General features: G+C 44.0%; 2 protein-coding genes across 5 annotated transcripts in view; one reads left to right on the top strand and one right to left on the bottom strand.

The window, feature by feature from the left end:
• Positions 1-13601, top strand: part of LOC119432873 (uncharacterized) — a 539288-nt gene that overhangs the window by 25683 nt on the left and 500004 nt on the right. The gene's annotated exons all lie outside the window — the stretch shown is intronic.
• LOC119433445 (small RNA 2'-O-methyltransferase) overlaps positions 11080-13601 on the bottom strand; it is a 77777-nt gene continuing 75255 nt past the window's right edge. For all 4 annotated transcript variants that reach the window (XM_049659201.1, XM_049659202.1, XM_049659200.1 and 1 more), the window contains one exon: positions 11080-11355. In XM_049659201.1, coding sequence (XP_049515158.1) covers positions 11287-11355 — 69 coding nt within the window. In that variant the 3' untranslated portion in view covers positions 11080-11286. The remainder of the gene's footprint in view (positions 11356-13601) is intronic.

Raw genomic sequence — 13601 nt, forward strand, 5'->3', positions numbered from 1 at the left:
ATGTTTGTGCTGCGTGTCTCGTGTAAAAAGACTAACTTAACTTACAGAGCCCTTGGGGCGCTGTGATGCGGGCTTTTTCGTTTTTGGAGCGATCGCGAGATTCTCGCGGCTCCTTAGGCACTGGCAGCGTCGTCTGGCTGGTTATGTTCATTGGCTCTAGCGAGGTACTGGACACGCGCTGTGTTTGACATGAAGGCCTCGACCCTTGGGACAAGACCTTTGGGGCCACCAGCACGGAGGTCGATGGCCCCTTCTGCTGGGGTGGCAGAGCAGCGCAAGATGCAGCCGCCGAGGGGGCGGATGGCATCGCTGGCAGCTCAATTCATGTGGGCCGGACAGCCGCCGGAAGCTCCTTAACGCGCCACATCAGCAAAGCTGTTCTTGGGCAGGTATGATACCCGCCTATGTGCCTCCTTGAGTGATATATTTTCTTTCACCTTGATTGTGACGATTTCTTTTTCTTTCTTCCAAGACTGGCAGGACCGCGAGTATGCGGCATGCTTGCCATCACAGTTGACACAGTGTGGAGTGTTTTGCCATATTTCAGAGGAATGTTCATTGTCACTACACTTGGCACAAGTCAGCCGGCTTGACAGTTCTGTGAACTGTGACTGAACCTTTGGCATTTGAAGCATCTAAGAGGATTTGGGACGTATGGCCCAACTCGAAGTTTGATGTACCCGGCCTCGATGGACTCGGGCAGAACACTTGAACCAAAAGTAAGTACTAGGTGCTTGGTCTGGATTTCTTTGCCTTCACACCTCATCTTAATTCGTTTAACAGTGATGACAATCTGCTCACTGAAGCCCTCCAAGAGTTCAGCCTGTCAGCTCTAACAGATCATCATCTGAGACAACACCACGGGTGGTGTTCATAGTATGGTGCGGGGTTACTGTTACTTGATGTCCCCAAATGACACTAGATTGGGCAGTGTCTCATTATTTCAGGTTGCGAAGCTCCAAAAGGAGATCACCGCTTGCCATCCTGCATGCTTTATAGCCTGGACCAAAAATATTAGTCAGACTTTGAGACAAGAAAGGTGAAATTGTGCGTACTGGTTTGTCTGGCTTTTCAGAGTGAATGACATGGAATCGAAGGAAGTTCTGTATTTGGCAACCAAAAAAAACTGGAAGACATTTTCGGTGTGCCCTCTTTTCTGAGGGCGATCAGGGAGTCAAGGGGGAATGATTCTGCCATAAATATAGGTGAATTTTTCGGCAGCGACTCTAGCCACCCACCATGGAGCCCAACGAGGGGACGCTGCCAGACCTGGAAAAGCCAGGTCCTGCAAAACGCCAACTATACGCCACTACTATAACCAAATATAAATATATTTCTTTAATTATGGGGTTTTACGTGCCAAAACCACAATCTGATTATGAGGCACACCATAGTGGAGGACTACGGAAATTTGGACCACCTGGGGTTCTTTAACGTGCACCTAAATCTAAGTACACGGATAACCAAATGTGGTATACCCAAGGTTGGCTATCCACACAAGGTTGACCCTTGCTGCCTGAGAAATGAGAAGTAAAAGAAAGTGAAAAGAAGACAGGATAGACTGAAAGTGAGAGAGAAAGACAGACTGGAGAGAAATGCAGGAAAAGGCAACTACTGATTTCCCCCGGGTGGGTCAGTCCGGGGGTCCTGTCTCCGTGAAGCCGAGGCCAAAGGGGTGTGTTGCCTCTGCCAAGGGGCCATAAAGGTCCAAGCACTCAGCATTGGCTCAACCCCCAGGATCCCCTTATCCTCGGACACGGCTAAGCCACATACGGTTAAACGTGGGAAGGTCCAACCCCCATGTGCTCGGGTACGTGGTGTCGCAACGCACCAAACACCTGCTGACGCAGACGCCCCTGCGGGCAACGCACAGAATCAGGTTGCAGCTGCTTCCACATTCAAATTTGTACGTAGATGAGTTTCGAACACATTTACTTGTGAGTCTGTTTCGAAGCTTGTTATGAACATTTCTATACAAACACCAGTTGCATTCACAACTGGCAGATGGCGAAGGTATCTGCAGCAGTAATGATTAATGGGGACCCGTCGTGCTGGCTCAGTGGCTAAGGCGTTGCGCTGCTGAGCACGAGGTCGAGGGATCAAATCTTGGCCACGGCGGCCTCATTTTGATGGAGGCGAAATGCAAAAACGCCCGTGTGCTTGCACTATGGCGCACATGAAAGAGCCCCAGGTGGTCAAAATTAATCCGGAGCCCTCCACTTCGGCGTACCTCATAATCAGAACTGGTTTTGGCACGTAAAACCCCAGAAAAGAAGATGATTAATTGAGTTTTATGGCGCAAGAGCCAGGGATGGCTAAAGAGTGACAAAAAATGGTACGTAGTCGATGGTATAGTCAAGGTCAATGGGTATATATTATATATGTATATATATATGACGCAGCTGTATAGTGGCCTAAAGACATTCGTTATAAAGTGCGTGAAATATATATGTAAATAAAAATACGAGAATAATGTGCGGCGAAGGGGTGATATACTAAAATATGACACTGTGAGTAGCACTCCTACCTCATCAGGTCCCTTAGAAAGGGCCGGGAGGTGTGTGCTATACAAAACGTTACTATCACAATAGCAGCCTCTCAAGAGAGGCCATGCTAAGAATTATTTAAGCTGATAACATGTATAGTAAGCAGATTTCCCTGAAAAAAAAATAATCTAAAACTGATTTTGTGTGAAACATTGGTTTCTTAAAAAGAAATGTTGATGGATGAAAAGAAATATGTTGCCTTTAAGCTAGAGAAGTGTTTCTTTCCTTGCAACGTCTGTTTCCCGGCACTCCAGTAAGACGTGGAGGACGGTCAACCTCTCTTTACATTTACAACAAATCAGAAGTGCATCTGCTGCAGCCTAGAAGCTATAAGTGTCAGCGGCTGATTAGTGCAAAGGCCTTGACACCAGGTAGACGGTTAAATGTGCTTCGTGGGGTTCCAAACGCCAGTCCTGTACCAGAGGGCCCAGTCTTGTATTCTGCTACCTCTGAAAGCTAAACTACGTTTTCAAAACGAAACTGAAAGCATATAATGAATACACTTGAAAATTGTACTGCCGTTTTCTTGTCATCGTCGTTGCTTTTAGAATCGTGTGCTGCACAGCAGAGAATGGCAGGCATTACCGTATGTGAAATTTTAATGTTATTTTAACGGATACTCCTTAATGCGAAATTTAAGTGCATCTCTATACGTGTTTTCATTTCGAGATATATTGGCTGGCGCAGACAATATCTCGTGCGGCACGTTGCGAACGGAATGAAGCGTGGCGCGACTGCCTTGTGTTGTGCCCAGAGTGTCGAACGGAACGAAAAACGAAAGGAAAACGAAAAAAAAAAAAAAAACATTTTTGACCGGAACAAAACGTAATCGGAACGCTATTTATCATTTCATTCCGGAGCAAAAACGAAATAATTTTTATCGTTTTTCGGTTCACGGGAAAACATTGTGATCCGGAACAACCGAGGTCATGCAACGTGAGCAATAATGCATAACTCAGGGTTCAACGTCAGCTCGCATCTCGGGCAGGTATTTCAAAGGAAAGATCAGCACCAAAACTTGTAGAAGTGTACCCATGGCGAGTATTTGGTCTTGTTCAAACAGGCAACTACGCAGCAGTTGTTTCTCGACGCCGCGGAAGGCTTACACAATCGTAAAACTGCGATAGAAAAACGCAACTATTACAGAAACTACAGTAGTCGCCTAGACGCTCACAGGAACACTGCGAGTCGCCCGAGCCCACTTACGCTTCGAAGCCGTGGCGACAGGCGGCGGCGGCGGCTCTTTGCACAGTGCCTATGGTTTCGTTTTCTGTTGGTGCAACGTTTCCTCACCGAGGCTAACAGCTAGTTCCGATGGGATGCGACAGAACCGCACTTGACGGTATTTTAAGTCTGACAGTGTCTCAAACAAATCGATATGTCAGATTGAACTGCGAGCACGTTGTGTCGGGCGGCCACGGTGAAAACCTGGAGCGGCATTTGCAGCGGCGCCACAAAGAAGTGTACCACAGCATTCTGGCTGACAAAGTCAGCTCTACAAAGCGTGTTGTGTCGGACGAGGTGAAGGGCTGTCCGGCGGCAAAGCTCAGGCAAGTGGATATACAGAGCATGTTTCAACCCACATCGTTGAAGTGTGTTTTTCTGGAAATAACAGAAGACAGCATTATGAATATTTACGTTGAGCTAGTCACGAGAAATGGTCGGCCATTTCGGCTAATTGATGACTCTGGCTTTCGCAAAAGAATTGATCCTGTCCTGAAAGCGCTCAGCGCTAAGCAAGCCATTACTGCAGAGACTGTTAAGGACAAGGTCCAGGAACAAACCAAGAGAGAAGAAATTTCGCAGACGCTGAGAAAACGGATGTTTTCTTTGAAAATCGACTGCGTGTCGCGACTTGACAGGGCTCTGCTTGGCATCAACGTACAGTATGCGGAAAATGGAAAGCTAATTCTTCAACCGCTGGCCATGAAGGAGCTTTTCGACAGACACACAGCTGAGCATCTCACATCACAGGTGAAAAGCACTCTGTCACGCTACGACCTCAGTGTCGCCCAAGTGTACAGTGTCACAACTGACAACGATGTAAATACTTGTATGCTAAAGGCTGCTAGTCTTCTCGGTGAAACAGACCATGAAACCGAGGCTTCTAGTTCAGACGAGGAAGCCGATAGTGGCTACCCGGAATTTTAACATTGCGGCTCTCTGCTAGACAATGCAGAAGATGCGGAGAGCCTTGGTCTTGATAGGGCAGAGTTCAAGTTAGGCGTCAGGTGTGCTGCACACACTCTGCAACTAGCTGTTAGTGATGCTTTGAAGGACTCGGGTTCCAACACTCTCGTTGCACAATGTCGTGCACTTGCGAAGAAACTCCGCACACAAAGTGCAATGGGTTTGATAAGGAAGCTAGGGCTAAGGAAGCCTATTATTGATTGCCCGACACGTTGGATGTCGACGTTGATCATGTTGACCAGTTTGGTCGAATTGAAGGACTTTGCCAAAGACTTTCTCCCCCACAACGAGACTGCCAGTTGGATTGAGAGCATATGTGCAAAAGTAGAAATGCTCAGAGAATCCCTTCAGCCGGCATAAGAAGCCACTAAAATGCTTCAGGCCGAACAATTGACAATCGGAGATTTCTACGGTGTATGGTTGACGTGTTCCACGAAGACAGCAACGATATCATCGCCACTGGCACAGGCCCTCGTTCATTCAGTCAATGACGAAACGAGAGGGAAATCTCTGCAGTACGGATATCTTTTGTGCTGCACTGTACATGGACCACCGCTATCGCCTTCTTCTGACGCCTGATCAAAAATATTGAGCGAGAATGCATCTGTGCAAAACCTGGAAGTGTATTATAGGCCTTCAGCAGAACCAGTGTAGCAGCTGCATTCCAGAGAGCACCGCTGCGCCAACTTCAGAGGAGCCAGAAGATGCCCTTGAGGCATTTCTGAAAACGAAGGAAGCTGAGGCTGGCGCCCAATCGCATTTGACAAGTGAGCCAGGATCAACGGACATCGCCCTCTTCCTGGAAATGCTGGACAAGGAGCCGTGCCTTCCAAGAAGCACGAATGTGTTGAAATTTTGGGACGAGCGCAAAGAGCGGCAACCGGAGCTGTACATGTTAGCACAAGTGGCCCTTGGTGTGCCAGTCACACAAGTCAGCGTTGAGAGGGCATTTTCGGCACTCAAGTTCGTTTTGTCAGAGCAGCGGTCTCGCTTATCGGCGAGTACACTTGATGACCTGCTGCTTCTGAAATCGTGTGCCCCCCCCTTGACGAAAATTCGGGATTCAAACTTGAGGAAAAATAAATACCAAGTTTTTGTTGTGTCCTTACTTCGAAACTTTTTGCAACTTCCCTCATAGTCACATCGTGGATTTGGGACGTAAAACCCCAACAATTATTATTGCATTTTTGTGTATAAGTTCAGTATTTGTTGCTGTCTTTAAAAGATAATTTTAATGTTAAGTATTTTGTTCGTTTTTCTTATCGAAAAAAAAAAAAAGTTATGAACCGTTACGGAACGTTTATTTTTGGTCCGGAACGAAAACGGAACGGAACTTTTTTCTGTGGAACGGAACGAAAACCGGAACGAAAAACATTTCATTCCGACACCCTGGTTGTGCCACACCGCGTGTCTTCATCGAGCTGAAGAGCACTGCCCCCCTGCGTTCTTCTGAGCATCAAGACTTATCCCACGACGAAACAGGAATGCGACGCAGGTGACGTCAGCACTCGCCCTGCCTGGTTTCTTCCGACGAGGAGTCGCCAAAGGGATTTAAGGGAGAACTGGCCCATTGTTAGGAGAGTCGCCACCAGCCTCCCCATCGGTCTGGTGCGCTCTTACTGCTGCTTGTAAGCTATTACCTGCTATATCTGTACATATTGTATAAAGCTTTTCGTCTCTTCTTTGCCTGCTCAAAGAGTCCGTCTCTCGTCCTCGACCCCGAGTCGCAAAACTCGCTGATTGGGAGATCGCAAGAGGCAGCACGTGGGCGCGATTCACAGCAGCATCCGCAGACAGACCTCCGCTCATGCAGCACTTTGTTTCCATACAGATGACGCGTGCTACTCTGACGCCATTTCGTAGCCATTATCGCAGCAGAGCCCGTCTTGCGTGGCACTACACTTTTCTTCTCCCGCTTTAGCCATGAACTCCTCCTCCGCTTTCCTCCTTGCGCTCTCTCATCACCGTCTTTCATCTCCCACTGCACTCCGCGTTCGCTCTTGCACCCTTCCCCGTGCTCGTTAGCTCGCTCAGTAGGACAGCAAAACCCAGGTAAATGTCGTCAAAACTTCACGTAAGCGGTAAACTAATATACGCATCATATTTGCCCACTTCAGATACTCTAAAAGATGCAGTGTACAGGGCTGGTATAATGTAAAACTATTCAAATCTGCTTTTACAATATGAAATCCGCTCTTAGCCCTCTGTCATATGAGCTGGGCCCGAGCCATTCTGACCAATCACGGAGGTCTAATGGCGGATTTGTAATCAAAGCAGCTTGGAATAGTTTTACGACATACCGGCCCAGAATTGTGACACCTGTTTTTGGTGTTTAATTATGAATTTGTAAAGTTCGTGCTTCAGCTTTTTTTACATATGTAATAAATTTTATATAAAAGAAACAGAAAATGATTGCTTCAGAAGCAAAGGAAACTAGATGTACAGGAAATGTGAGGTGCTGACGTCTTATGACTTGCGACAGGCTGTGCTATGCGAGACGAACCATCTTTCTTACTTTGTACCTCTTGTGTCACAGCGGGACCTACCCATTCTGGAGGATTGGTCAAGAATGGGTACACAACCACGGGCACATGCCAAATGGTTAAATTAAAAGAAGTAAAGTAAATTGAAGAATCTGAAATATAATTCCCCATTCCATTAACAGATTGACATACTTTAGAGATAGCTATGAGCCAACATTATATGTTCAGGTTTTATGTAGAAACCATTGTGGGACATGCCTATTCTGTAGGATGGGTCAAGAATGGGCACACACTGAGTGGCTAAATCGAAAAACATAAAGTAAATCAAACAACCCATGAAATAAAGTACCATTCCATTAACAGACAGGCGTGCTTCAGAGATGAATGTGCGCCAACAATATATGTTCAAATTTTAGGTAGGAGTATTTTTTTTGGTGTTGTTACACGGAACACATGTACTTCATCAGCATACAAGGGTTATACAGGGTGTTTTTTTTTTTAACTGCGCCAAGTTTTTAAAATTTAACTGCGCCAAGTTTCAGTTTCAAGGAGCCTGCCAAGGGAAACTAATCGTTCGCGTAGCTCCCACATAAACTGCGCTATTAAAAATTTGATTGTTGGGATAGGTAGTGTTGAGGATGGGCCCCAAAGTACTCATTTGCTGTAGGCACCTACTGTTGATAATTAGAAAGTTAATTACCGTAACTTCGCTAATTACGCACCTAAGTGTGGAAATTGCCCTCCATCTAGAGGCCGCCAATCCGTACACTGGAAAGGTAAACATAACGTGACCAAGATTTATATTTTTCTAATTTTAAAAATTTGGTGCAGCTAAAAAAAAAAAACCCTGTATAATCCACTTGACGGATACTTTCATATAATCTTTTTGCATAGATCCACAAATATATCCGCTGGGATAGCAACCATAAAATACCAGACACAAAGATTATATATGCATGCTCATAGGAAGGCAGCACCAGCCAGCCAATCATGGACACAAGAGCACACATTCAACAGTTCAGACAATCTCTCTTTATGCAAAATCACCGAGGGATGACTTATGCACATGCTACCACTCTTATTGATACGCCGCACTTTGACTATAAAGCACACTTTATCCCTGCTTGAATAAAACCTCGATATTTTCAAATCTAAGAGTACACTTGCAATAGCAACATTGCATTGAAAGGTTAGACAGTGTTCCACCTGTCAACGATCATTCGTGCTATATAATCTTTCAATGATGCAACAACCTGTCTTCCCAACATAAAGGCGACCAGGGCTAGACTGTGCAAAACTACTTTTCTCTGCACAGTATTCTAGACTCGTAAGTATGCTTTACCATAGTTTACATAGGCCTTTTTCTTTTCTTCAATTCAACTGCTTTGAATTTCTCTGCACAGTAGTGCACATCTTTCTTAAAGGGGCCTGAACCACCCCTCGGGCTTTGTGAAATAACATAGTCTGCGGGTAGCATACGCTGCTGTGAACATCTCAGCCAAGTTTTGCTGTTGTACGCGGTGCGTGGAGCTCGCAAGCCGACCGCAGTCACCTTTCTATCAAACGCCCTCGTTTCAACAGAGCCATGATCCTTATTCTCTTCTGTGTGCTCTATTGCTCAATAAAGCACATTCCAATACGCGGCTGCTATTCGTTGCTGCGACCTCTGCGGGGTGCCACCACGAGTCCACTGGCTAAGCGCACTGCGGCTCTCGGAGGACAGCCGCGTTTGGCTTACGTTTAGCGCAGCGTAGGCACGAAATCGGAAATTTAAACTGCGCGCCACGGTGACGTTTCGAAGACGGAGCATTGTGGCCCCGCCCCAGTACGCCGTAGCCTTCGCAGTGCAAGGCATTGAAGAAGGAAGGGGGAGCACAACGGAGGCTGTGTTTGATTGCCAATAACTCCGCTTCTGCTGAACGCATTGAAGTACTTTTCGCGGCAAAGTATTTCTGAAATAGCCTATTTTCACCTCAAATGTGTTTCTCCACTTAGATGAAAAGTGGTTCAGGGCCCCTTTAAGTTATTGCTAGCTGTAAACACACCATTTACCTCAATTTGACTACCGAGTCTTAAGTCTGTGTGACAAAGGGTGAATGCAAAGGCATATCTATGACTCTCTAAGCCTTAATGCATTCTGAACTATGTATGAACCGGAAGACGTGATGTATTTTTTAGGTATTCCAAGACAATGACTATGTTAAGAAGAGGAAAATTCTGCTTCAATTAAGTGCATTACCTGCTTAATAAAACTGATGTTCATATTGTACACATGACTCCTTTAAGAATTGAGGGCACAACATGTATTTCATTTTTACAACTTTAGAATGCTTGGAGGAAAAGTTCAGCAATGATTTGGATGATCCCGGACAGTTTTGCCAGCTCACTTGACCCCACCCGCCGTGGGCGGCGTAGTGGCTTTGGTGTTGCTCTGCTAGGCCCGAGGGCGTGGTTTCAAATCCAGACTGCAGTAGCCCACATATCGATGGGGGTCAAATGCAAAACACCTGTGCACTGTGCATTGGGTGCACGTTAAAGAAAGCCAGTTGGTCAAAATTAATATGGAGTATCCTACTACGGCATGCCTCATAATCATATCGTGGTTTTGGCACATGAAACTCCATATTAAAATTTTTTTCACATGACCATCCAGGAAAGTCACGGATAATTTCAAGAAACTAGATGCTGTTTGTATAGGGCTTTGAGTGAGTGCTGTATGTATGTCATAAAGTAGCTGTAAAAGCTTATTCGGTCACTTTTATGCAGTAGTCATGACACAGGACAAACACAAACCGTGTATCATATTCTTATACAAGCACAGACCCACTATGTGGACATGGTATTGCCTCATTGTGACAGCTCTACACCTTTCGACACTGCTTGAGTATTCTAGGCCATTCCGGTGCCACCAACGAAGCTTCCTCACACGCAATGCAGGGCACTTTCATTTTCATGGCATGCTCCTCCTGACCAGTCTCTGCAGCCTTGTTCTTCCCCAGGATTTTAGTGCAGTGTAGACTCAAATAGTTTTTACACTAAAAAAGATGAAAAAAAAAAACTTTTTAAATATTAACCCATTATTTATGCCTTTTTAGAAAAAAGAATTACAATGAATTCATCATTTTTACTTGAGGACTGCCACACACGTAGCACATATCACAAAAAGCTTCTTAAGTATTGCTGAAAAAAAAGCTGTGCATGAACATGCCTTCTAGAGATGTTCCACTGTTCCAAAATTCGAAAAAATGATAATGCTGCCAAAATAATTTTTTTTTTAGAAGCAATCATGCAACTCTCTTTAACCCCAAAAGCCTGAACACCATTTCACATAAAAAAAATTAAAACCACTTATTTCCATTTATTTCTGGCCCTAGAGTATATTGATAAAAAGAAAACAGTGAAATAATAACTGAGAAAAATTAATCAGTAGGGGAATTAATTAAATTGTTAGTGGACTTGTTGAACTGTCTACAAATGAAAACTCCCTCCAGCATATTAAAAACATTAATATGAGCTCTACATTGGGTTTCAAGGGCTTAAATCAGGTTTAGGCGCCGAATTCAGCATATAAAAAATGATAAGTTGGGCTTTGTGGGGTTAAGTCGCAACGAAGGCTAGTATTATAGTAGGCACTACAGTTTGTGAAGAAAAGAACGGAATGCCTAAAAATAAATGATGGGCCCCTAGTATGACTTACCAAAATTTTGTAGCAAAGAATGCTGAGTAATTAATTGCAATCAATAACTGATGCATACAGCCAGATCGACATAGATTTAATCTTGAAACAGGAACTGCTTTCAAATTTTATAAAAATTTAACAGGAACAATTTTCAACAAAAATATTTAAGAGTACTTACAGACATGAAGTCACTCATAACAAATAATGCTTTACCCACACTTATGTCACACTCGTGTCACTATGCAGAAACAAGCCACACCAGTGTTCCTGTCAATGACCTTTTCAGAGATGTGATCCTATGCCGTCTTCTCATGCAACATAAGCCAAGATGATAAAGCGATGGAAGAGGCGTCAGAATTGTTCTGGTAGTGCGTATGCCGGCATGCCATCAGCCATCCCCACTAGGATGACTAGTCTCAAACACAAGTTCATAAGCCAGTGAAGGCAGTTCGGACCTGTTAATGGCTTGGCAGGTCCTCCTGAATGTTGCAATCTGGGAGCAGTGGCCAACACCTTGGTACTTCTGAGATGGTGCATCTCCAACACCACTGTAGTGAACCATGTAGTTAGGGTAGCATTTTAGCACTTGTGAGCACCACTCTTCAAATTCAGTTCTGCTCCATTCAAACTTGTGATCCCAGTGCCTCATTCCTTGCAACTCTGGAAAGACCACATTGAAGTCTCGGTTGGGCGTGGTGATCACAGCTATCTTTGGCTGAATGAAACCAAATATGGTGTCAGGCATTTTCCTTAAATCACTCTCGTTTAAGTGCTCTATAAGCTCAATACAAGTGACACCATCAAAGGCATAGAGTCTTGGATCTTTGATCGAGATGTTTCCTTTAAACAACTGCACATCCAATGGTTGGGCTCGCCTGTATATGCATTCCCCAGGCTAGAGGTCGGGCTGCCCGGTAAGCATCCTCTAAGCAGCCGTAGCTGAGGTCCACACCAGCAAATTTTCTAATGTGTTGGATTTCCTTCAGATGCCTGAAGAACTGCCCTGTTGAGCAACCAAAATCAACCACCTTTTCAATTGTGGTGTCCTGTGATAGGATCTTGCAAACTTCCATGTATCGCTGCACCGAAACAGGTGGGTCAAATTTGATGATATTCCGTTCTTCAACATCTGGATTCATCTTGCTGCCAGCTTGCTACTTCCTGGAATATGAGGGTACACTTGCATGTTTCCAACAACTCCCTTTAAACAAAGCAGCAAGATCATTCATTATGCTTACACAAACACCTGAAGTTGTGGCTGTAATTTGTAAGTATGCTCTTCATCATGCAGAATTTGCAGTGCTATGAAGTGATGTTGCACGAGAAATATCAATGAAAGTTATAAAACTGAAATGAGTGTTACAGTACAATAATCTGTCAGTTATGAAATTGATAGTCGAGTTATATTCCTATTCAAGCTCATTATTTTGGTGTTGATTGCAGCTACAATGTCCCCATTTCTAGATCAAGAGAAGGCATGAAAATGCCATATCTTGGCACTCACTCAAGTGCAAGTAATTGATTTTTCAAAAATTGATATTCACAATACACACACATTTCATATATGTCTACTATACTACTGAAATGTTTTGCTCCTTTAAATATGCTGCCAAAGCAATCAGCCTTGGCGAGCTTAACATTATCTCAGTTTTCTTTCTTTCTCATACAGTGACTTGCATATTTACTTTAACAATTTCAAACATATTTTGAGCTTACCACAGCTTTGTTTGTGCTGATATTTAGCTAGAATATTGTATATGATCAGTCACATCGTTCAATACAACACTTTACATTGCTGCCTGCCCGATATCTCCAGAAAAAAATTAAAAAGCACCATTGTACAGTGTGAGCTGCTGCATGACCATGTACTGGTATCACCACCTGTCTGCAACTAAAGAGAACGGCATCACTAATGAGTGCAGCAGGGCAGCTTCATTGGATTGCAGTTGCTGCGAAAATTCTGTTTCATATTGCGAAAATCTGTTTCATATTCTTGCATTGATGGAGATCACAACGCGGATTTGTGTTATTGAAACATCAAGCTACCCCAGCCCACAAAGTTGCCCTGCAGCATCTGTTATCCATACTGTTTTGTTTTAGTTGTTGACAGGGAGCAAACCAATCCACATACATGTGCACCAGCTCGCTTACGTTCGTTCAACTGAACCCGCAATGCATTAACGCCAAGTTTTATATTGGCAATGCAGACCCATAATTGTGTTATAGCACAACTTGGACTCAAACAAAGAACGGTAAATGAAAATTTTATGATTTATTTTTTTTCGATTGTTAAACTAGATGCAGGCCATTGTATGTTGTTTGGGAGAACAGTACCACGAAGTGTAAAATTGTAGGCTTCAATCTGTCTTCTCGAAAACACAAAGAAAGTAACTACTATATAGATTTCACTGCAAAAACACCAGACTAATGAACACTAAATCATTAAACTTCAACAACTCTTTTTTGGCAAAGAGTTAACGAGATGAAATTTTTAGGCATCTACCTCGACAGTCATTATAGCGACATAAACATATCACATAAATCCACACTAACCATTTACAAGAAAATCCCAATACTGTAAACCACGTTACATTTTTCCTTTTGAACACTACTCCGTACTCTTTATGTCAGTTTTATACATTCGCATATTACTATGCTATTACCAATACGGACGTCACGTACCCCACCATTTTATATGCGAAT

This window comes from Dermacentor silvarum, chromosome 11 (genome assembly GCF_013339745.2).
Source record: "Dermacentor silvarum isolate Dsil-2018 chromosome 11, BIME_Dsil_1.4, whole genome shotgun sequence".
Taxonomy (NCBI): Eukaryota; Metazoa; Arthropoda; class Arachnida; order Ixodida; family Ixodidae; genus Dermacentor; species Dermacentor silvarum.